This window comes from Rissa tridactyla, chromosome 1 (genome assembly GCF_028500815.1).
Source record: "Rissa tridactyla isolate bRisTri1 chromosome 1, bRisTri1.patW.cur.20221130, whole genome shotgun sequence".
NCBI lineage: Eukaryota > Metazoa > Chordata > Aves > Charadriiformes > Laridae > Rissa > Rissa tridactyla.
In genome coordinates this window covers 161,711,922-161,737,546 of record NC_071466.1, presented here as the reverse complement: position 1 = coordinate 161,737,546, position 25,625 = coordinate 161,711,922, and the positions used below count along the sequence as shown (strand labels likewise).

Below are 25,625 nucleotides of genomic sequence, written 5' to 3'. Positions count from 1 at the left end.
CAGGCTTGAGAGAGTTGGGGTTGTTCAGTCTGGAGAAGAGAAGGCTCCGGGGAGACTTTATAGCGGCCTTCCAGTGTCTGAAGTGGACCTACAAGAAAGCTGGAGATGGACTTTTTACAAGGGCATGTAGTGATAGGATGAAGGGTAAAGGCTTCAAACTGGAAGAGAGTAGATTTAGATTAGGTATCAGGAAGAAGTTTTTTGCTGTGAGGGTGGTGAGACACTGGAACAGGTTACCCAGGGAAGTTGTGGATGCCTCATCCCTGTAGGTGTTCAAGGCCAGGCTGGATGGGGCTTTGAGCCACTTGGTCTGGTGGGAGGTGTCCAAACCATTCGATGATTCTACTGAGGTAGAAAATGGTGATTTTTTTTTTTTGATAAATCTGAAGACTCTGAAAATAATTTTGGCACTTGCATTTATTGAGACCTTGGCCGTTTCAGCATGTGTGGCAAGGCTAGCCAGCTCTCAGGGACAGATCATGCTCTTGGGCAGGGTGTGCTGCTTTCTACTCCCTTTTGCCTCTCGGAGCTCACCAGACCCTTTCAACCACTTCAGATCAGTAAATCATTAAAAACTTCATATTTATTCCTTTTGTTGGGCTGCTTTTTCGCGGGATTGGTGAGCTGTATCAGTTTATCTACAGGTGAGAATGAAAACTGGGGCCAGCTTTAGGAAGCTGGTGAGACCAGACGAGGAGTGACAATGGAGCAGGGACAGCCCTTCAGCAGCCGAGAGCTGTTAAATTGGTTCAGCCCCTGTCGTGTAACAACACTGAAATAGTCTACCAGGAAAGCAATCATGACTGATTTCTTTCATGGCAGTGCCCAAGCCATATGCAACAAAGACAATAAAAGCAATCAACGGCTAATCTCCTTTATAGACAAGCCCACACCAAGTGTGGGACAGAAATAGAAAACGTATTTTAGCTGTGATTGGCACAGCAGTGGCCAAAAGAGGATCCAGCATGGATGAAGCATAAGCTGTTGAGATGTTGAGGTTTCAAGGAAGATGCGTGTTTACATTAGCATTATTCAAACTTCGTGTAACGTGGGATATTGTGAATTCCATTGTTCTTGGGATGAATAGAAGATAAAGTATTGTCCTTAAACAATAGAACAGTAAAAACAACATCTGTGAACCAACATTTATAAAAGAATACGACTGTCTCCTTTTTAAGAATGGAGAATGGAAGCAGACAGAATCTATAGCTAAAATTGTTGGAAGCGTTTTGTTTGCTTAAAGACAGTTGCGGAATACTTGTTCAAGGGACTTAATAGCTTTTTATTGCTTTACATATCCAGAGCTTCTCCTCAGTCATCATGGCTCACTGTTGTAAATGTTCTATGTTTGCAAATCTGGCCACAAGTCTTTCAAGCAGGGCACCCACAAAATCAGTATTATACCCATTTGATTCCGAAAGGAAATGTTAATTAAAAAAAAAAAGGCAAATACTATATTAAGAGTACCATAGCAAAGTGGAGAGTGCCCCAGCGCCTGGAGGCTGCAAAACCATCCTTTCTTTTTTTGTTGACCCTTCCTTCATTTGCTACCACCTCTAAAGCTTCTCCAAGCAGTGAGATCAAAACCATGGAAGAAGTTTATGGAAGCTTTCATAAATAATGGGGTAGGAAAAATGCTCAGATAAAGCATTTGTCTGAGTGCAGTGTGCATCTTCAGAATGAAGGCTGCTCCATATACATGCTTTTGAAAATGAGATCTTAGACCTGTCTTTCTGGAGAGCAGACCTCCAGTTTGGAAATACAACTTTGACGCTTCTAGAAGACAGAGCATTGCAGGGCTCTGTTGAAGTGATGCTTTTACCTATAGGTTACTGGTTTGAATCTGGCCCGTTCAATAAAAATATTTCGATCTGTTCCAGGATGAAGGATGTCATCCATGTATGGTTCCACAGAGCGTGGCAAATCTCCTTTTTAGCTTGTAGCTCTCATTTCCCATTTTTGCTCTGTGCTAAGTAGGGAGCTCTTTGTAACCAGTTGTTGAAACAGTGCAGAGTAATGGGGCACTGCCCTCCTTGGGGTCTCCGGGCTGAGGCAGAGGTCAGAATTCTGTCATACGTGATAAACTTGCACAGGTTATACAGCCTGCTGGATAGCAAAAGTTGAAGTCAAATGATCTTTTTCTGAAAAGCAAAAACCTGTTGGGAGTTGGCTGTTTTAATGGTTTCTGAATCAATTCTTTTGAAGGCTTGGAGTTTTGGAAAGTAAAGGGAGGGGGAGGAAAGCAGATTCGGAGTTTGGAATCTGTGAGGCTGGGAGTCTTATGTGACTATTCCCTCCAGAGAAACGACATTACTGTTAAGTTTCTCTTTGTGATAGCCACTTCAGGAGGAAGACGAAATGCTGAATTACATTTGAGAAATGTTGTTAGATGTCTGAGATAAAACCATGTAACCATGTCTGAGATGAAATATTAGAATGAGAGAAGAAAGAATTGTTTAGATTAAAAGGGGTAAAAGGAAAGCTGCCTGAAATCCCTGAAACTCTTCTGGAGATTGTTTTTCTTCCTTTAGACTTCTGTGAAAAACCTGGAGTCTGTAACCAAGAGGATCTGCATGTCCTAACCCAAGAGAACTGGGTCACATCAGTGGGATTTTATGCCTTTGCCTGGGTGCTAGAAATGAAAATATTCTCACCTTCCTTCTTGCACTAAGCCAGGCCCAAAAGGTAGGAAAAACGGATTGCCAAAAATAAATATATATTTTTTTTTTTCCCCCTTGTCTCTGCAGCAATTCGGCAAAATCCTTGATGTAGAGATAATCTTTAATGAGCGTGGCTCGAAGGTAAGTCCTGTTTCTGTACCCGCTTCTCTTGTTTTGATTGCAGAGTAAAAGGCAGTTCATTGCCTAGAGAATGTACTCTGTAGAGATCAGCAGGAATTAGTGTGATGGGGGAAGGGAAAACCTATTTTGGGGACTATGTCCTGTTCCCTCTGACTCCAGACTCTGAGCATGGTCATTTCTGGGCAGCATGTACAAATGCTCCTAGACACTCCTGTCTGTAATGTGGGGTCAGGTTCCCCGGCCTTTTGAACAAACAGGGAGTCAGTCACTTGAGCCTTCATACCAACCTGTTCCCATTGCATTTGCAATGGGTGCCCTGTGGGGAAGGCAGAATAAGGTAAAACAGCTTTGCGTAATGGGAGACTGTAAGAGCAAAGCCTAACCCACCCACCCCCCCAGCCACATTTCCGTGGCATTGAAATACTTTTATAGAAAACAGGTCATATCTTATACGTGAAAGGATTTTATTTACTCTGTTTTGCTGACTCGGCACTTCTGAGATACTGACCTTTCATGTTTGAGATATTTGATGCTTAATATAAGCATCCTCGTTCGACTTGCCCTGCCCCATGTGGACCTCTCCCCACTGAATTTGCATTCACACATCTATTTTCATCTTACAGATATATTAAGAGGGAGATTTTGTTGAGGGTTAATGGTAATTTATTTCTCTGGAGATGAGATTTGAAATGTTGCTCAGGTCAGCTGCAGAGAGATTCAGTAATCTTTGTCCTAATTGGCAATTGGTTCTCATCACGTAACCAGTATCACCACAATGACAAATTGATGTGATTCTCTCTCTGCCCAGGAGGTTCAGCACTGGAATAGCAGGGAGTTTTGCAGGTCAGGAGCGAGGTGCATTGCCAAAGCTCTATGGGGGAAGCTTGCACAGTGCATGTCTATACTCTGCTTGACTTAATCAATGCTAAGATTCCCATTTTCAATTAAAACAAAATTTCCCTCCTTCCCCCACACACGTGTGTGCACATGTGTGCATGCACACAAGAGATTTTGAAGTTGCAATTCGGCTAAGCAGTTTTGGTTTAGAGTCTTTGCCTTTCACTTGGATTTGAGGTTCACAGTCTTAAGGTGGCCTCTTTGCTTCAACATATATTCCGGGGTATGTTCATGTTCAGAGCCCTCTGCAGATTTCTTCCCATGTAGCCCAAGATGCATTCTGAAATTCTTCAGTCTCTGTATTAGCTGGAAACCAGAAAGCAGTTGATCTGTATACAAAAGAAATGAGTTAGCCCGTTCTCCATCCTTTGTTTGTGCTTAATGCCATGTTTTTGTTTTGTTTTAATAAGACAGTCTGAACAAGTATGTCTATATGGCTTAGTTTAGAGACTTTTACTTCCCTGTGTGGATAAAAATCTATACACTTTACTTAAACAACCAGCTATGCTGAGTTTGTAAATATTTATTCTGCTCTCCGCTGTTCTTCTGATATTTATAGGCCAGAGCTATCTGTGAATTAGTCTTGATTTTAGTAATTTCTGTTTGGCTTTGGGAATAGCCTCTGGCCTCTATCAAATCCTTACTTGTTTGGATGTAATTGCAAAAGAAAGAACAAAAATAACTAGCCTGGCAAAGTGGTGAGCTCTATCCTTCATCCCCCGCTGCCTGTGCTTTCCAGAACAGTGAGTGTTTTCCTCTCCACACATGAACTTCACAGCCCCGTATTAAATGCCCACAGCTGCCCTTTCCCTTCTAGGCAACACTAATGTTGGAGGCTTTCTGTGGAGACTTGATTTATGGCTATGAAAAGTACCTTCTTGTGCAGTTGTTAAAGCCCAAGGCTTCTGGTTTTCAGTTAAAACAAAAATTATTGCTGAAGAGTTCCTTGACAAATTTTATCCCGAACCCTTAATAAATATATGAAAAAAGAAAGCGATCCAAAGAGATGTTCTTGTAGTCCTTGACCATGCAGTTTTCTACTGCTTTTTTTGTCATCTTACAGCAAAAAGCAGTTGCAAAACTGATAGCCTGTATGAGGGATGGGGCAGAATCTGAACAGAATGAGAAAACACCCAAAGAGTAATTTTGTGGTATCTTTGCATCCTTCTCCACCCAAAATAATTCCTGTTTTAAAGAGAATGCAAGATTATTCCTGCTTAGCATGAAAATGGGAGGCCCCAGTGTTTGAGTGGGGTGTAGCTGCACGAAGCACCTGGTATTCACGTAACAATGGAAAAACAACAGTTTGGTGATCTGATGGTGAAGCAAAGGAAATGGATCTTTCTGGAGGCCACTCACTCACTCTTGGGTTCTTCCTCCACCTTAGGAAAAAAAATCTGAATGCATTTTCCTGCCCTGTGGTTTCCATTCTAATCTAATGATATGAAACCTCTCTCTCTTCTTCTCCTCCTCTCTCTTGGGAATCCGAAAGCAGATGCTCCTGCTGCCTGCCTTGTGCTGTGTTCTCAATGCTCCCTTCCCTTCCCCGGGTTCCTAAGGGTTGTAGAGTTTTGTGTATATGTTTTGTAATTATTTAAAAGGTACAGTGGTAAATCCCAAACTGCTCTGGGTTCACCCCCACCCACTGTACGATGGGGTTGAGCAGCGCCTTGTCCCTGCCAAGCTGTGGCAGGAGGTCTCTGCCGGGATCGCTCCAGTGCTGGTTGTAGGAGGGACTGGAGGAAGTGTGCGGGTTGCATTTCTTCCTTTTGAATCCACCTGAGATGACCAGGCAGTTTTCTTCGATAGCTTGGGGGAACTATATCAAACTGGCTGCATCTTCAGGATCTCTGTGTATTTAGGACGTTTGGTGACAAAAGAGAGAGCAGCGTGTGTCCGTCACAGCCACCTCGCACCTCAGGTTCTGCATTTGGCTTAGGAAATGTTGTTTGTTGACTTTCTGTGTCACAGCAGAGTAGGAGGCAGTTAATAACTAGTTTTTCTGATTCTTCTCTCAAAGCAATGTGAATTCTTGTTTCCTAACTCAATTTCTGCCCAGATTCAATCTGTTTAGTAGGATTATATGTGCCCTGGTGGGCTTCACACTGATACTGCTTTGCTACATATGAGAAGCAAGATACAAACTTTAAATATCTCCTGTATTTCATTCTATTTTATTCTTGTTTAATAGAATGACATCAGTCTTCCCTTGATGTGTTTGGTTTTTCTGCTTGCTTCCAGGAAACTAGCTGTTTGTTTCATTTATCCTGTTTACCATTACATTTCTAGTTCTGACCCGTTTAAGTGCCTTTAAATAGCATTCTGCTCATGGTTGCAGTTTACCATGCACTTCACTGAACCGAGAATAAAACACCTCCAGAGGAAGTCGAGAGAGAGGATTCCTACTCCTTTTGTAAGTGGAGATGCATCCTCTAGATGCATATTTTGGCACTGTTGTGCTGAACTAAACAAGTGGACATATTTGCAGAATTAATGCAGTCTGCCTGCGTAACAAGTACCCTGTGGCATTTGTAAAGCTGCAGGGGAAGGGAATCCAAGCTCTTTGCTCATCGGCTGCATACCGTGTGGCGTTCCAAGATGTGCCCTCAATGACATTCAGAGACCAAGAGCGCGTAAACACGCAGCAAAACCTTGGCTCAAGAGGGAGCATTTTTTTATATATTTTTTTTAGATTTTTAAATGGTAAGAGTTCATATTAAGTTCATGTTTTCAGGATGGCATAAGTTTACGTCCCTCACTGCCTTCCACTTGGGAGACCCAGATCTCCAGATTCTTGTGGAGGACTGAATTGTCTAGAAGCGCTTCATATTTAATTAAAGAATTGGTTGTATAGTAGCTTATGTCTTGTCTTCACAAAGAAATTGCATCTATTGGTGAGTGGAGTTCTGTAAGTAAACCCATGCTAACTAAAAACTTGGGCAGAAAGCTGTGTGGAAACACTTAAGGTTTATTTATGTTTGCAGTTAACTGTAGGTTAAGAATATGAATTTAGGTTTTGATAACTGTGCCTAAAAGACTCTATGTTTGCATGTGCATTTATTTCTTCTTTGAATGGATTAGGTGCTTTGCGTTGAGCCACTCTCGTTCTGGACTTAGTTTCCACTCAGTGAAATAGATCCAACCCCTTGTTACATAAAATAAATTGGAGGCCTTGTTTTCATTTTAATTCTATTTTTCTAATTTTTGTTCAGATGTCATCAGTTGAGCCAGAAATACAAACAGCGTTATTAACACAAAGAGGCTTAATAACAAATTAAGTACCAGCAACCAGCATCGCTTTCTCAGGTCACCAAATCCCTTTATAATGCCAATGGCATGAAGGAGGCATGACCTGTGTCCCTTTATCCTAGTTCAGTTTTATGCCTTCAACTCTGCAGTAGTAAACTAATGACTTAAATTAGTCCATACGCTGAACTGGTTTGTTTAAACTTGTATAATTGAGGGTGAAGTTGGTAGCTTGATAGTATAAGCTGATTTACTGCCCCTGTGGGAGCTGCTTCCCAATAGTGCTCGTTTCACTGAGTCCAGGGTGCTAAATTAGCAAAATACCGATGCAGCAGGGGGGGAGAGAGAGAAATGAGCTTGCTTTCTGCCAGTTTAGCTGGTTGAACTCACAGACCATAAGATGATAAGATCCGCGATCGATCAAGGGCGGGAGGAGGAGGAGGAGGAGCACGCAGCCGGGGACAGCATGGGGGCCGTGAAGCCCCTGACCTGAGTTGGCTGGAGCTGCGGTGAAGCCCCAAGCTCTGGCTGAGCTGTGATGCTGGCCGGGCTCCCCCATCCACTCCCGGTTTTGCAGGAGGGATTGGCAGTGGAGGAACATAGCAAGCTGGACTGGGGAAATGATCCAGCTTAAAAATAGCCCTGCAAGTCTTTTGGTTTTTTTCCCCTCCTTTTTTTTTCTTTTTCTTTTTTTTTGTTTGAAGATACATTTATGGGGTTTTTTTAGCCAGATTAATTCCTGCGTCTGGTTCACTAGACTGCACAGATAAAGCGACAGGTGCTTTACGTGTATGTGCCTTAATGCACTCCCAAGTGTGGCACGGGCACAGGGAGGAGCTGGAGGAGCGTATGTTTGTGTGCGTAACTTCAACAATGTGTTTCTGAATTTTGTGCTGTGTTTCTGTCAGTGCATTCAGTCCTGCTCATCTCAGGTGGATTATAGCTGAAACCCTCCTACTTTCTCCAACTGCCTTGGAAACAGGTAGCCTAAACTGCTGTCTCCTTGGCCATTTTTTCAGGCTCCTAAAAGTTTGTTTATTGTGGAAATAAGAAGGAGGAAAAAAAAAAACGGGGGGGCGGGGGGGGAAGAAAAAACTTGGTTAAAAACAAGCATGCTCCAGTGGTACAAGGCAAAGACGCTGCTGCTGAGGTGACTGGTCTAAACTCTGTGACAAACGAAGGGTTAACAATGCATGGATTTCGAGGGGCTCTGTTTAGTTTCCTTTGGTTTTCTTTTCTTTTTTTATTTTACTTTATTTTATTTTTTGTTGTTTTTTGTTTAATTTCTGTGTTCTGGCCACACCCAGGAGAACCGTCTGCTTTTGATTTCTCCCTTAACGGTTACATGGTAAATTTTCTTTCTCATTCTTCAGAGATGGAAACGTTCAATTATATATACATTTATAATTTTTTTTTTCACTGCTCATCATGTTGCTTGTTATTTATTGCAGAGTCTGAGGCCAGACTAAAAGGGTGGCAGTTACTCGGTCTCTTCAGGCCCTTTGAATAAACCTGTGGGTAAAAAGGGGTTAGTCTGGCACTGAAAACTATTCACCAGTCCTAAAAATGTTTGCTGGGGTTATTTAGCGTTTGCTAGGTACGTCGAGGCTTAAACTTATTTTCTGCTTGGGAGAAATTCCTGGCAGTTGCTGGTGGAGAGGAATTGTTGCGGATTTCAGCCTTGTTATCGTAACAGCCTTACTAAACCCAACCTATTTGTATAATCTAAATTTTAGAAACCTTAAGTCGTCTTTTACCCAGGATTGTGTTTTCCCTTCCTCTGGCTCTATACCTACTACTATGGAGCAAACGGGTACCTGCTATAACACTAAGGTAGTAAATGTTGGATATCTGCTGCCTCTTTTCCTTTTTTTTTTTTTTTTTTTTTTTAAGGGCAAGACAACCTTGGGAGGGAAAACTGAGAATTGTTTGTTGTATATGTATTTAGGTACAAATTAATCCCTATTCTTTACAGGTCATCTGTGAAAAGGAATTAAAAGTTTTATGTATGTGCTTTTTTTTTCTCTCCCACATCAAAAATATGTATGCATAATTGCTAGTTTATAAATTTAGAAATAACAAAAATGTTAAGCGTGCCTCACCTATTTTTCCTGAAGAAAATTTGAATGTCTAAGAGATATATTAAGAAGACAAACCAAGGGGGCACAAATACTGACTCTGCCATAGTCAACTATGTTGTTGTTAAATCAGCATTGATGTTAAATGGTTCTCAACAAAGAGTTGCACAAGCTCAGGACGGATCTGTCAATAAAACAAAAATTGTGGTTAATTAGTTATGTTGTTCAGAATCAGATTAATTCTGTTTTTATTCACATTGTTTTTTATTTTCATATAGTCTGCATGTGGATTGTACTTTACCTTGAGTTAACGTTCCAAATAGTGAAAATTCCTAATCAGTTTAAAGATATTTAATGATAATGGGTTTTTTAAAATCCCATATAGACTTCACTAATTGCAAACAAATGTGAATTAAAATAGTCTTAGTTTGGTTCTAGCCTGCATGGATTAATGCCTAAAAAATTACCTTCCCTCTGCTCTTCAGCTTTCAGTTCACATCATCACCGAAGACATAAATTTCATTCGGTCTCCACAGGCTTGTCTAGAACAAACAGAAATTTTAATGTAAAAAGAGAAGAGGGAAATAGAGATTCCTGTTGCAGTCTTTACCTCCCCTCCCCCGCAACCTTTTAAAGATGCTTTTTCCCCATTATATAGAACCAGAGGGAAAGGTGTTGCTCTATTTCTCCGTCTTGCCTTTCTCTGTAGGGGTTCTTTGTAGTGGACACGATACCCTGTCCCTTCATAATCAGCTTTGCTGTTACACCCCCTGCACCCCCCTGGTTCCCTGCACCGTATTTGAGAGTTACATGCAGTTGGGCTGTTTTATTAGGCCCCATCTCTTGTAGCTCCAATTTTAATTCATTTAAACAGAAAACTTTTGTGCTGTTCTGAAAAAGGCATCAGCTTGTTATTTATTTAGCTTTTTATTTATAACTGAAGAAATGAAATTATTTGAAGCTTTAGATTATTGAGATGGAGCCCAAAGGAGCGTTCTCGTTGATCTCAGCATTGCAGTACTTGGCTAAGTTCTTTTATTATTGCTGTTAAGGGGAAAAATAAATATATAAATAAAAGCTGCATTTTACAAATGTGTAACAGTTTTGTGCTGGAAACCTAGCTATGGATGATAAAGGCCAGCATGTGCAAATGGCTTGGGCTTTTTAAGATTAGTATTGTAAAGACCTTTAAAATGCACTTGAAGAATGATGGCTTGCTTGTGTCTTGTCGCTAACAGTGCTTAGAAATCATAACGCTTTTTTTTTTGAAGGGGAGGTGTCCAGTCTGCACAGAGGGGGCCACGAGGCTAGCAAGCGTGCCATTTCCCTGGCAAGGCATAGCTGTAGATCACTCGCATCACCTCGCTCTCCGGTTAATATCAGGACTTCCCATTGCATCAAAATGCAAGTTTTGGTCCTCCTGCTCCTGAGGGTATCGGAGCCAGCAGAGATTACTCCCTCTCTCTCTGTACGTTAAACTGATACTTGCTTTATACCAAGTCAAGGGAGCCAGTTACCCTTCTCCTGTTCTTAAGACACCCTAAAAGCAGAATGCAACAAAACTTTATTTGGCCCCGCTCTCTGTAATGGCATGGAGTATATCTCATCCCAGTTGTCTGTAGAAAGGTATCATTTGTTACTAGTTAAAATCCTAATTCTCTTAGTCGCATTGGATCTTTTTTAACATCAGTGCACTCATCTCTGTGGGAGGAAGCATGGTCTCTTACCCTGCCCTGTTACGCGACTGCATGAGTTGGCAGCAGCATGAGCATGGAGGGCAGGCGTGTTGCATCTGCCTTCATGCATGCAGTAAACCTAAATTCGTCTAACGAAAAGGACATTCTAGTAGTCCTCAAGCTTTTGTGGTTGCTCCAAGCAGGGCACGTCAATTTTTCTCAAACTTCATGGCCTAACTACATGGAGCTTTGTTACTGTCTATGTTGCAGAGGTTGCCATCTCAGAAGGAAGCCAAGTAAGATGGGTAGCAGGGATGTAGCTGTAGGTCAGCAGTGTCAGACAAAACCTGCCTTTACCGATGAATTGATGTTTAGATTTACACTCAAGTCCAGCACAGTACTCATAGATAGGAAAACTTTGAAACTAGAATACATGATACTCTAAATCTTCATGTTAAGTGATGTTTATTTGATGGTGCCACCTAGAAGCCCTGCTTACTTTCAAGGCCTCATGCATTATTAGGGAAGTTACAGACATAGGAATAGACATGAGCTGTGCCCCGAAGATCTTAAAAGGGATGATTTACAAACAGCCCTTCCTCTCAACAGTTTTCTAAGGTAGGTAATTATGATTGTCTCATTTTACAGGTGGGAAAAGCAAGGTTCAGTGTTTGATTTGCCCAAAGCTTCGCAGAATTCCTGGTGCCAGGCATGAACTCAGATCGCTGTTTGCTCTTGTAGCAGTTTCTCAAGAGAACGAAGTGCTGCTCAGTGTCAATGTCCTGTACTGTGTCTGGGGCGGGCGGGGGGTCCTGCAAAGCATGTGTGTTAATTAGCAGAGGGGAGAGAAGCCCCGCTTGGGCTTGACCAGCTTGCCTATGTCGGAGCAGGGTTCAGTGTTTTTAAACAAACAAACAAAACAAAACAAAAAAATTGTCTCGAGTAACTTTGTACTTCTTTTTTGGTCTGGCCTCAATTGCTTTTATGTTTTCTTTTTTTTTTAATTACTCTTATTATTCTTATTATGATTACAGTTCCTTTATTTTATTGAATTTAATTTCTTTCATTTATGAAACATGCATGAACCAACAATGTGACTCTAGGAGGTTATTGCTGAGTTGTGCTGATGTCGATTTCATACTGTGATATTTTTTCTCTATTTACCTAGAGATCAGTACTTCAATATATAACGATGTGCATGTTTTCCCCCCTTCTCCCGCTGCATGCAGGGATTCGGGTTCGTAACTTTCGAGAATAGTGCTGATGCAGACAGGGCCAGGGAGAAATTACACGGCACCGTGGTAGAGGGCCGTAAAATCGAGGTGCATGTCTTCAGTAATTCAATTTCTTCTTTATATTTATTCTTTTGATTTCTTTTTGTGTCTTGCTTCACTTATTTCACATTTGGATCCTAGTCTCGTGTGTGCGTGTGTGTTTGTGTCTGTGTCCTTCACCTCCCTGCACTGAAATGTATAAAAGTTTACACCCCTTATGGAATATTTTTATTGTTGTTTTGGGTATTTTTTCTTTTCTTTCTTCTTTTATTAAGTTTTTTTCCCACCCACTCCAAATTTTTGCCCTTCTGCTGTCTTGATTTTTCCTTTGCTTCAGTTTGCGAGGCTCCGATTTCCTGTTACCAGGCCTGAACAAAACTAACTGAAAGAGTACTGTCCGACTTCTAACTCTGTGTCCAAAAAAGAAAGCAGGGGGCCAGCCAGTATTCTCTCTTTCCTCCGAGGCCAGTTCTCCTCCACTTAAGTGTGAGATGATGCCCGTGGTGGGAGGGGAGGGGAGGCAGGGGGCAGAAGCCCTGAGTGGGCTGTGCTACACACACCGCTGGTTTCTTGACCTGACCGTGGTCAAGAGTTGTCTCGGTGAAAGCTAATCCTTAAAGGTTCTAGCTCTCACCCCAGGGGAGTGAAGGGTTACTGTTGGATGGCCAACATGGCCATGTATCGGGCATGCCTGGTGTTAACCAGTTTGATGTTCCACTGTGTTGAAGGTTAACTGGCGTCTTCCCCTCTCTCCCTCTTTCCTTTAAAAAAAAAAAAAGTACAAATATTAAAACAAAAAAAGCCGCCGTTTTTGAGTAAGATGTCTGCATATTTTGCTTTTTTTTTGTTTTGTTTTTTTATTTCCCTTTTCGATGGTTTAGCGTTTAGGGCCCTTCACTTGACTCACTCTTTCCATGGTAACTATACACAATGCTGGCGATGGTACGAGTTGGCGGTAAGTGAAACAAAAGCGCTAGAGAAGAAGCTTTTTTTTTTTAATTTTTCTTAAAATTACAAAAAACCAAATTAAATAAGAAAGAAAAAATCCATCTGCCATCTCACATTAACACTACGAAATGTGATTTGACTTGTTGTCCCCACCCACCTCCTTCCCCCTTCTCCCCCTTTTATTTTCAATGCTGTTGAGTAATGCCGCCTGGACTTTGGATGTACATATCGTTTTGTAGCAGTCTGAGCTGTTTGATTACTGACTTCATGGTGATTTCCCCTTGCACATCTTACTCAGAGTTACTGAACTCCAGTTTGGCTGGTTTTTATTAATGCACCCATTTCCTCTTCTCTCTCTCTCCTGCCCCTTCTATCTGCTGCTCTCTCTTTCTGAGACCTGTTTGTAGCTGTTACTGTTTGTTTTCTCTCTTTTTCTTTCTCTCTCTCCCTCCCTCCCCGGTTTATTTCTTTACTCAGTTAAACGCAGCTGTTGGTCTCTTTGCTGACTGGTGGTTTCTGATCGGTTCTGGCAATTTTTCCTTTAAGTGCTTGTGTTGCACTTTGCTGTAGCAGCTGATTTCAGGCACTCGCTCCATCTTAATGATTGTCTGTGAGACCTTCTCTCCTCCCTCCTCCCCTCCCCACCCTCTGAATCAATTGTGGTGTTTTGTTTTTTTTTCTTTTTTCTTTCTTTTATCTGTGTGTGTTTAACTGCATGCTCTCAGTCTCATCATTGTTGTTTCCCATTCTTTCTTTTTAAATGTGTAATGTTTCTATTGTTTTGGGGCTGAAACGAGAGTAAATGTAGCTCCAGACTCCCCACCCTGTGTATGCTCACCATCCGTAAGTCTCAGGGACCTGAGGCAGCTTTTATTTTTATATCTGTTTTTTTTTTTCTTCTTCACCCTGGCCTCAGTTCCCATGCGAAATGGGTTTTGATGAATTATTGATGTTGTATAAAGACTTCACCCTCCTTGCAAGAACTTTGAGGCTGTCTGACACGGGGCTGCAGTAACTTGGCTTCCAAACTGGTCCATCTTCTTTATCAGCACCATCTCTGTGGTAACACCCCACTTGCTTGAGCAATCAAACTGCTTGGAACTATGCAGAGCTCTGTAAAGAGGGTGGAGAGCACAATATAACCAAAAAAAGACCCAGGTCTACAGCTATGTATTTCTTCTTCTTGCTCCATGAAATTTGTGACAAGGGAAAACTAATCTGGAAAAAGATTTGAAAATACTGGGGAGCAAATCGGTGAACGTAGCCCATCCAAACGCTTGGTGGAGTTCCAGAAATTTCCTCAAGCCCTCGGGAGTTCAAATCCTAAAGCTCATGGACTCCAGACTACCTTTTTTCTATCTAAATGTATGCCTGCCAGCGACCTGCCGGGCCCCATTCCCAATGGTGAGCTTGAGAAACAAGTCAGCTTGTGCATCACCTGGTTCGGTTCCCCTGCCCTGGCTGCAGAAATTATCACGGCCTCTTGAACAGAACCTGGACAAAACCCTCCACAGTTTTGCCCTTCCAGTCAATAAGCTGAAAATAAGCACGTGCCAATGGGTGGCAGGGTGGCGGAGAATCTGCACTTTACTCTCGTTGGCCTTTTGTTTAATGCATAATTTTAAAGTGCCATGTTTAGCTGTAACTTTTATAATTATAAATGGCAACTGTTAAAAGTAATTTAAAGATTGCATTCTTGTAAAATTAGTTGTTTAATTTTTTTTTGCTCAGAGAAGTATAGTGTGTGTGTGTGTGGGATCTGAGTTTTCCACCGTTTTCCCTAACGTCCTGTGCTTCCTTCCCTCTCCTCCCCCCTCCCCTTTCTTACTTTTAGGTTAACAACGCCACTGCGCGAGTGATGACCAATAAGAAGATGGTCACACCATATGCAAATGGTAAGAGAGACCGTTTGTACTAATGACGAGCTGAAAGGTTTGAAGAACGATAAAAGGGAAAAGTCATGACCTCTCCTCAGGACCAAAAAAAACCCCAAAGAAACCCAATAAACTATAATTTATAGCATTATTCTTCACTAGAACCCTTAAGCGTTTATGGAGGAATAGCATTTTACAGATGGAGAAATGGGGACAGAGAGGAGTAGTGACATGCTGGATGTGGCCAAGCTGGTAAAGAAACCAAAGACCAATGGGTTGCCTGCCACTGCTGCAAGCTGATGCTGTACAGTGGGATATGCAGTACTCCTGAGCCTTATTGCCATCACATAGATACCTAAATATGAATGCAGAAGCATAACTTAGGATACATAATTGGATATATCACAGTTTAGGTTCTAACTGTAAAAGTACAGCTGTCCCCAAGCAGCCGGGAAGACAGGCATTGCGCTGCTTGTTTGCTCACTTTTTGTTAGAGACCATGCCTGTGTTCAGTCATGTGCCAGTGAACCTGAATAGAGAAAGAGCAAGTTGTTTGGGTAATGAAGAATCCTGTTTCATCGGGATATCTTGGTTCTTCAGTCTGTGCAGTGATTTTATTGCATAGGCATATATAGCATAAAAAGTCGTTCTTCTCCTGACAGAACTGAATGGTGCTTTGATACAGATTTTGGAACTGAGTCTTTGTCCTGAAACAGGCAGAAAAATTCTTTTTGGTCTGAAAATGTTCCCAAACAGCTTCAACAAGGCAGGAAGCTGCATATAGGTAGCTGTTATTGTGAGAATCCATTTTGATTACAATGTAAGACTTAGAAGTCAGAAGATAACGTATTTTATTTGTGGCTCTGCTACTGACTTGTTGCGTGGCTCTTGGCAAATCAGTCTTTTTTTTGGTTACTGAACTGGGGAAACAGGGGCAGGCAGAAAGGCTGGGATTCCGAGTCTCAGTGTCTTAAAGGATCCTGGAGATTTTGTAGTAAAAGGCAACGCAGCCACGTTATGTTGCCCTGAAAACAAGGGCAGAAAATGCGTGCGGCTATATGGTAACAAAACTTGGCTTACCTTGCAATGACTTGTGAAACCCTGATAATGGGCAGGAGTATTTTGCTTTTGCAGCAATTTAAAGCCACGCAAAGGTATTTAGTACTAGGGGAGGCTTAAGGCATACGGAGGAGTGGTTGTCCAACTGTTTTCAAATTTAAGGGTTGATGCCAGTCCCCTTGCTGCCACTGCTCGCTTTGAGTATTTTGCCATCAAGGTGAGCAGCGCAGTGGCAGCGTGCCCAGCCTTGCGGAGGGGAACGTGCATTGCATCTCTCGTTGATACCCTGCCAGCAGATGAAGGGGTGGTGTTGATGGGCTGCGGTTCACAAAGTTGTTCATACGGTTTCTAGGCCCATTAGAAGTGTAAAAGTGCAGTAATTGTGTCAGGACTCCAAGACAGAGGAAGAGTATGGATTTATTTAAGTAAAAATGCCTGTGTGGTTGCTAGCTGAGCAGCTGAGATCTTCACTGAAACGAATGCTTTGTGGAAGCCAGCCCAGATCATGATGTTAGCTTTACACCCCTTGCCTCTCTTCCCACATAGAAAGGTGGGGGGGAAGACAGATATGTTTCTAGGTCTGACTGGGAAATGTGTTCGTCCTCATACCCCAGTGATGATTTCTTCAAGCACTATTCTCTTGAAGGTGTTATGGTGATGATTTGCAGTTCTTGCCAGTTACCCAGACGATGCTAAAATCAATTCTCTGGGAAGGCTTTCACCTGAAAAGCAGCATAAAGAAGACAGGAAATACTAAAATAACACGGAGAGAAGAAAATACGAGATGAATAGATGGAATTGCTTTTCTTCACCGTAGTTGTGTGATTTGTTTAGTGAGGAAATTCAGACACCATTGATTTTTAGCAGATCTCTAGCAAATAAGACAGACGGGTGTTTTGAGAATTTAAGGCTATAAATTGATTAGCCTGAGACGGCAGTCCGGGCTGGTGGTTTTAGAGAGCTTTTGGATCCGCAGCATTCCTGGTGAAAGCAGGGAGGAGCTGGCAGCGAGGTTCATGCAGAGAACGCAGGGTCGCACGGTGTTCGTGGCAAATATGCATATAAGGTAGTTGGCATTCCCTCAGTGGCGCCTCTGCCCTGCTGCGGATCAGCTGATGTTTCGCTGTTCCCTCCGATACAGCGACCTGTACCTAGAACTTGACATTAGAAAAAGGCAGTTGGCCTCCATCTACACCAAGGGGGATTGAGGCAAAGCAGAAATTGGAAAGAGCTGTGCATGTGAAGCTGGGGCGCACGCAAGAGACCGTTCCCCCTACCCACACTGCCCGCTCCTTCTCTTGGTGTAGATTTTGGCATTCACTGCAGTCTTTGTTGTTTCAGGTTGGAAGTTGAGTCCTGTGGTTGGAGCGGTGTACGGCCCTGAGTTATATGCAGGTAGAGCTTAAGTAGACACTTCCACTTCTGCCATTTAACTGCAGTGGTGTTTGTTTGTGTTCTCAATCTGCTGTTTCTTTATAACCTTTTTTACGTTTTGTGTTTTTTTTTTTTTTATTCTTTTTAAAATTAAATTAGCGTCCAGCTTTCAAGCAGATGTCTCGCTGGGCAATGACGCCGCAGTGCCCCTGTCAGGAAGGGGGGGTATTAACACTTACATTCCTTTAATCAGTAAGTAGCCCCCGTTGGCCCCTATATTGTTACTGTGCTTGAGTTAACGATGACCTGTTACCCTTCTTCTCTCCAGTCTGTATAATATATACTTGAAAGGATGGGTCTCACTGGGAATGAGTTTACCTCGAGCCAAAGTAAACTGTGCAGTGACTGTAACTTGTTCATCTGCAGTGTTTTCTGTACTGGTGAATGGGTCTTTCTGAGCGATGAGGAGGCTGCAAAACAAGGGGAGGGTGTGTGTGAGGAATAGGCCATTCCTTTCTCCCCCTCCCCCTTTTGAAATCAAAGAAACCAAACAGGCAAATCCCTAAAGTACATATTATACAAGCTGCTAAACCGCGAGTCTGCAGGGCCCCTAGTGGCATGCACCTGGACGCACATTGGGTTGGGTTTGCGCCCTGGGACTCCTTGCCTCTCGGTATCTGTTTATTATGTGTTTTCAGATGCCTCTGAGGTTTTACATCATTTTATCACGAGCCAGTTTACTCCAGCGTAAAGCGTAATAAAGCAGGCCCCACTATACATGGAGCCAGTTATTGGTCACCCTTGTTAAATGAAGGTGGGCTCTCAGTAAACTGGCACTTTATGGGAAATTTCTGCTGCTGTTATATGGGCTATCTTGTCTTTCAGGCTTTAAAATGAACATACAGAGGATTGGGTGGCAAAGAGTGGGAGGGGAAAGGAGGGAAGAGACTGATGTAAGTTGGTTGACTTTAAGGGCCTCTTGACAAATTATATTAAAGAGCCTCTGCAGTTTTGGAAGAGCCGCCTGCTATATCGATAGTAACTCTCTGCGCTTCTCGGACTCTAACCAGACTGCATGGCGGTGTAAAAAGGCGGGGGGATTTGTACCCTGTTTGTGGTGGGTGAGGCATGCCAAAGCATTAACCTCTTGCATGCCAAACCTCTCTGCAACCCCTCTTCCCCGAAAGGCCATGGTGTAGCAGGAAGTACGTATCGGATGCTTGCTGGGTTATAAGCATGCCCCTCTGCAGGACTGATGCAAAATGTCCCACCGCTGTGGAGCTATTGTGTCACTTTGTTTGGAGCAGACGGTTGTTCTCTGGACAGGAGTTCAGATCCTTTTCACCCTCCACCTTGTCTGTCTTTACAGTTCCAGGCTTCCCCTATCCAACTGCAGCCACCACAGCAGCCGCGTTTCGGGGAGCCCATCTGAGGGGCCGAGGAAGGACAGTGTATGGGGCAGTCCGGGCGGTACCTCCCACAGCCATCCCTGCCTACCCAGGGTAAGCACTGGTCACGAGAGCAGAGTGCTCTGCACAAACGTGTCAAATAGTTAATTGGTTAACCAAAAAATAACTAAAATTGTCTGGATGGTGAGAGTCAGGATATTGCTAGTGCCAGAGCATTCTGCACACGATGGCATCTAGTGGGGGCAAATCTAAATTTTTCCACATTAAGTTCTCGACTGAAACAATTCTCAGTACTTGCAGCAGCTTAAAGCGCTGATGGATTCCTTCTCATAATTTCTCAATTTGTCTATGTGGTATTTGTCATCCAGTCACCCAATACATTATAGTGCTGCTGAGAAGGAAGCAAAGAGAGAAGGTCTAAAGTTTCCGAAAGGTTCTGCTCTTTGCACTCCATTTGTGTTTTCATATCCAGGAATGAGGAGTATTATCCATTACCTTCATGCCTCACCATCTGGCAGTAGGACACAGAAGAGCCAGTTACCCACAATGGATTTGCTTTCTTTGTTGGAGACGGTTTAAAAAGGTTTAAAACAAAGATTAATCAAGTCCATTCATTTAAAGCTGGGAGCGTTTGGGACATAGGGAGAACGAAAGTGCAGCATTCTTCTAACTGTTATATGAAGCAATGGTGAATGCATAGCCTTAGCATTCTTTGCCCTCTGACTTTTCACTTGTAATGCAGTGGAATAGATGCTGTTGCAAAAGAGTATTGTGCTGTTTAAAAGTACAGGGAACTAGGTTTGTATGTGAGTTTTGGGTTGGGTTTTTGTTCATTTGTTTAAGTGTGGTGGAACAACAGATAAATCAGCAAATCTCTTCCAAACTGTCTTTTTTTTGTTTGTTTGTTTCTGATTTTTAAGGATGCTTTATTCATATTGCCCGTCTCTGGAATTTTGCTTGCCATGTTTTCCAGGCAATCTTCTCAGAAAGAATAGGACTAGGAATGAATCCTCCAACATGAAGTGGACTGACCCTTTTTTTCCTTTAGACTAGACCCAAAAGGGAAGCAAATAAATTATAAATCTTTTATTAAAAATGGAGGTGGAAGCCACACACATCAGTGCAAGCAGCTGGCCTGATAATATGCTGGATAAGCTTTGCAATACCTTCTGTATCCGATTAAGTGGGGAGAGCTACTGTGGCCCTTTCTTTCTAGAGTCCAGTCTGATATTTGAAGTAGAGCTCAAGGAAGCAAGCTGCAGTGGTCATGTATCTATCTAGCTTTGCTCTCCGGGAAATCTGGCAATGTTTGTATTTAATTCACCAGAAGACTTTAAATGAAACCTCTCGTTGGAACACGTTGGCCTACCAAACAGCGTGTTTCTTCTGGTTTTTCAGATCCACCTCTTTTTGCCACACTCCTAGTTCATATTCTATATCCTGTAACCGTAGCCTCTGACCTGCAACTTGTTTGTCTGTTTCTCTAAAAGTGAACCCAGTCTGGTTTTATTAGGAAGTGCTCCACAGTGAAACGCAGAAGCAAAGCTGAGCTAAGTGCTGCCGTCTAGCAGAATATGAAATACTTGCACCGGGGAGGGGATGTGCTCTTCATCCCTGGGAGCTAACGGCTGGAGTGTTCCTAGCAAGAGGCTGTCACAAGTGGTGCACTGGTAGGGACTCTAAGCTTGTGTTTGACATAAATCCAGCCTGAGTCCTGTATAAAAGGTTTATTTCCATTTGGAATATGGGCCAGTCTCCAGTGATGATTCCTTCCAAATACTGTCTCATGACTGTTTACTTATATTACATAGAGTTTTTCTGACCCTGCTGACTGATTTCATGTCTTCATGGGCAGCGTACTATCCAGTAAACATTTGCAGGGCAGCAGTAAGCAAGGCAGGTTCACCAATGGCCCACAGCTGTCCCTAGTCCTGTGCACTGGGATGTAATAAACTAATTCTGGTCTTTATTGTCATCGTAGTCTGAATCTCTACAAGATATTTTGTAGAGGGAATTTTATACCTCATGGAATAATACAAAACATGCTGTTCAGTTCCATGTTGCAGTAACCTGTAGGACAGCTGCCGCTCCATGTGGGCATTGTTGACCTCCATGAAGCCCAGACACCTTACCCTGCATTAGTTGCTTTCTTCCTGGCCAGTGGCAAGATGACACCATAAGATCAGTCAGCAACACATGAGTGATCAAGACATAGTGAGTAATGTGGAAGAAGACAGTAAAGTAAGCTGCAGCTTAACTCAAACCTAGTAGAAGGAATTGGTTTTCACAAACCTCAGTGGTGTTTAAGTTACGCAACTTAATGGTATCACTGCATTTGAGAGCTTAGCAGAATTCAAGAAATGCAGAATGTAGATTAATAAAACCTTGTTGGAATTGCCATACTGGATCAGACCTGAGGGCCGTTCAGGTTTGAGTAAGTTTTCACAGTGTTTAGTGCTAGATACTCCAGAGGAAGGTGCAAGAAATCGTATAATTCTTAATGGTTTTAACATTTATTTCAAGAACTCGAAAACTAAGATTTTCTAATGTATATGTGGAATGTACATACTTAGGTATGGACATGGACATTTATCCAGGGAAGGCTATTCATACCTTAGAAAGCAATTGCTCAGACCATTGGAGAGGATGTTAGATAGTCACCTGAGCCTGACCTCAGAATACAAATACAACCTTCAATTTATAACGGAGGCGGCAGTCAGGAGGAGTAAGGAGACATTATAACCTCTGATATATAGCATGAGTAAAACCGGTACTAGAATATTGCCCTGATTTGTAGTGGCCGTGCTTTCTAAACAAGAATGATGACAAATTACACTTCAGACCAAAAGCTGTAAGAATTAAGTCAGTCTTAAAAAAAACTTGCCTACTGTAAAACTCTCAAAACTAAATAAGCTTGATCAATTTTAGTTTTCAAACTATAAGTTAGGTATTGACTTGTTCATGGTTGTTAAGTTTCTAAATGAAGAATAGGCTTGTCGTAGTAAAGAATAACTTAGTCTAGGAGTGTAAGTATATAAAGGATTCACTGACTCGAAGCCAAAAGTAGGTAGAAGTCAGACTAGATATAAGGCAATAGAAAGTTTTGTGGGGTTGGAGTGGGTTTTTGTTTCCTTTTACAGCAAAGTCAACTGTTGGTACACCTAAATGATATGATGGCTGCTTTACAAAACCAGCATACTACTTTTTCTCATGGGTGTGTTTTAGCTCAGCTAGTGGACTTTTTGCAGATGCCACTGAGATTTGATGGGCTGCTGAGTTGCTTTATGCTTCTGGTCAGTCTGCATAAACAGAATGGTCTCTGTGGTTCTCAAATGAATTCTCTCAGTTTTTGCTAGCATTAAGAATCACAGATATGGATATTCTAGCGTATAAATAAACCTTGCTAAATTTCAGCCCTAGTGTCAGTCAAGTCCTAACTGAAGGAGAGATAGAGGATGCACGTGTACTTGGTTGTTTGGACTCAGGAATTCTTGCTCTTACCTGTTAGTAGTGTTCCTTGCAGTTTTCTCTGGAGAGATGATGCTGGTATTTCTTGCTGACAGAATTCTAAGTTACAGGAATAGTGGCCTGATCCAACGTGGTAATGCTTATATTCATCCAGCTGATTGTGTTCGGAATAACTGTTAAAACTGCTAACCTGTTCATAAACCCAACAGTCACTTCCTCTGTCATGCGTTTGCCTTTCCTGCAGGAGCAGGTGGAGTATCACTGCTAAAACACTCCTGGTCCTAGATAGAGAACCCAGCAATGTAAGTCACTGCCCCAGGAGCCAAATTCTTTGTTATGTGGTTGTAAAAATTTAGCTTCAACAAACATGATCTTATGGCCTGCTTCTCCCTGCTGAAGTGGCTCCCCTCTTCCTCTAACAAGGGTCTCTATCTTCATATCTGCTCCCAGCCCTCTTGGAGACCACAGTAACTTTGTCCATTGGGAATGGAGTGTACTTTTCCTGGGGAAGACGACAAGACTAAGTTATTCAAGCAGTAGCTAACACTGCAACGTATTTTTTTTTAAATTTTATTTTATTTTTTAGTAATAGCATGCAGAATTTTGGCAAGATCTGCTGGGCTTTTTTTGTGTGTGCGTGCCTTACAATAGGTGGGTGTCTGAGGGTGGCAGGCTCTTGGCAGTATTTCACATTCCGTCTGATGAGTAAAAAATGATATAATCAGAAGAAAAGCTAGTGTTCCATACCTTATTTTTCCTTAATGCTACTGGTAAGTCATGCACATCAGATCCACGAACATCACAGATGGTGGGGCTAATGCTTTTTGAAGCCTTGAGCAAGTTTGTGCGGAGCTATTCAGAGGACAAAACAGGAGGAAATTCCTCAGTATGAAGCACGCGCTGAACTCAAATGGGTGGGGGGCATCCCCTCTCTTCCTTCCTTGTCCTTCCCCAACCCCTGTCCCCAAAGCAAGCTGCATAGTCTTACACTAGCAAATGCTCTGGTAAGAGTGGCTCTTTGGGAACCCCAGGCTCTGGTTTAACAGTTTTCCTGCTTGAAGTTCTGAGAGAAAGAAAACTATGGCTTAAAGCAGAGAAAGCACCATCCCATGGAAACCCTTCCAGTTGCTCCTCTCTGCTACGCAATAGGTCGTTACTACCAGGGACTCCCACTGCACCTTTCAATTCTTGGACCTTGGACCAGTCACCTAACCTTTTTAGCTCATTATCTCTGCTTGTGAAAGCAATGCATTGTGGGTATTTTTGGTTTTTTCTTTTTAATTACATTTCTCTGTGTTTACTTTGATCAGAATTGATTGACTTGTTTTCCTGAGGTGTTGCATCGGTTCTTTAAGATGCTGAATAATAATACTTTGCATGCTTGTGTGATCAGCCAAATCTTATCGCATGTCTAATGTGCAGGGTAAAAGCAGGTGATGTATGGATGTCAGAAACAAAGTCATGCAGCCCTGTGAAGCTCAAAATAAGTAATCATACACAACTCTGAAACGTGCTTCTGACATAGGTGACTCCAGCCCCTGTGGGATGCCTTCTGAGGGGCTCCTCGATTTCATGAGCCCACTTCATGAAGCCAATGTTTCCATGTGTTTAGGGGGTAAATAAAATCATTCCAGGAGAATAACCAGAGTGGAGGTTTCTAAACCCTTGTTTCTCTTCTTCAGGACATCAGATCTTTTTGAGTCTTATTTTTATTGTACAAGAATGGTGGTTCCCCTCCCTCTCTCCTTTGCATACTGTCTCCCCCTCTGCCCGCCCCTTCCCCCTTTGCATGCTATGGAAGATGACTTGGAGCCGTCTAGCGTGCGTGCGCACACACATTCTCTCGCTGATTTGCTCCTGCCAAAAGCCCAGGTTGTGGATTCATACATCACCTGCCTGTGTAAAACGCATGTGCATGCTGCCGTCCTCAATAACCGGAATGTGTTTTCTGTTCTTTTGTTTTTTGTTTTTTGTTTTTTTTTGTTTTTGTGTGGATTTTCTGCAGTGTGGTTTACCAGGACGGATTTTACGGTGCTGACCTCTATGTAAGTACACACACCGGAGCCTTCTCGTCCCCAACCCCTGACAAGCCAGCCTTTTTTTTTTTTCTTTTGGTTTGTTTGTTTGGTTTGGTTTGGTTTTTTTTAAATATCATTTACTTTAATTTTCTTCTTCCTTGTGGATATATATATTTATATATTTAGGAATGCAAGCATGCTTCTCTGTCACTGCGCTTGCCCCTGGGTGCAAGACCTAAGCCTTTGGGTTTCCTGATCATTGCCAGGGTCAGTTTACTGGGTGTCCTGTCCCCCACATGCACACTGCTACTAATCAACCTGAGAGATGATTAGCAAATTGAAATTTCTCTCAACACTTCTCTCGTTTACCTAATTTGGATATAAAAATAACAGGACTGGTTTAGCCTCAGACCTTCCCTTTCCTTCTCCCCCTCCGCCCTCCCCTTTCTCTTCCCTCTTGGGGCCCTTTCAGGTTTGATTTGTGCAGCCCACACTAAACTGAGTGAGCTGTATGTTTAAAAATGTTCATGTGCCACTGGGATGTGGAGATAATCCCTTTGGGGAAGACACTGGGACTGATTAAAAATGGAGACTGAGATGCTAGAGTGAAAACTGACATCTCATTTTGCTGGTAGAAATGGTACCTAAATAGGCTAGATTCTCTCCCCTCTTTGGGGAATTGTAAAGTACAAATATGTGGAGATGTTCGGTTAGAAGAGTCAGCAGCCTCCTCCTGTCTGGGAATTAGCTCTGATACCACGGGAGACTTTGTCCTGTCATTGTCTTTGTCCTACCTAGCCAGTGTGTATTGCAAATCTCCAGGGCATCTGTGTATACGTAGGTGGGTCGTGGATGGAGGGATTCTGACTGGCCAGTGAGAAAAGCTGTTTCCTCTCTGCTGGAGAGCTGTTGCAGAGCAGCTGTGGTAGAAATATGCCCTTCAAAGCCAAAATGTTCAGGTCCGCTACTGCCATTGCAACTTGTGGCCTGCCTAGCTCTAGCAGAGCTCCCTTTGGTCGCATTGTAAGGAATAGCTCTTTGGAGCTGTGGAAGTTTTATATTGGGTAGTGGCACAGTTGTTAGCATGGAATTCGCATCCCTGGTCCTTTGAAGGTGCTACTCCTGACGCTTATAAAGAGGACCCTGGGGTTAGAATCAAGATAATGGATGGAATTAGCTTTTCGATTTTGTCGGCTTATATGGAGGGTCAGGCCTTGTAAAGGTGCTTTTTCCAACACAGTTACAGCAGTTGGAAGACGTGCTCTCTGAGCACAGAGATACTGGGTGCATTTCTTCATTCTTACATATACTATTATGTGCACAGTCCTGCCTAGTCAAGTGTTCCTTTATGAAACTGTGTCAAGGACTACAGACGGTTCTGGGTTTTCCTGCCTCACTCCTGAAACACCAGCTTTGCAGACTGCTGACTTTGCTACAGCGAGTAAGCAAGCAAATGAGCAATGCTTAGTGCCTCTTCCCTCAGACTATGGGTGTCATGTTGAA

General features: G+C 42.6%; 1 protein-coding gene across 21 annotated transcripts in view; it reads left to right on the top strand.

Moving 5' to 3' along the window:
* RBFOX2 (RNA binding fox-1 homolog 2) overlaps nucleotides 1-25,625 on the top strand; it is a 175,623-nt gene that overhangs the window by 135,300 nt on the left and 14,698 nt on the right. For 5 of the 21 annotated variants that reach the window (XM_054182437.1, XM_054182270.1, XM_054183424.1 and 2 more), the window contains 6 exons: nucleotides 2,748-2,801; nucleotides 11,928-12,020; nucleotides 14,755-14,815; nucleotides 17,195-17,248; nucleotides 17,387-17,479; nucleotides 18,597-18,729. In XM_054182437.1, coding sequence (XP_054038412.1) covers nucleotides 2,748-2,801; nucleotides 11,928-12,020; nucleotides 14,755-14,815; nucleotides 17,195-17,248; nucleotides 17,387-17,479; nucleotides 18,597-18,729 — 488 coding nt within the window. The other 16 variants (XR_008463403.1, XR_008463405.1, XR_008463404.1 and 13 more) reach the window with 10 other exon arrangements.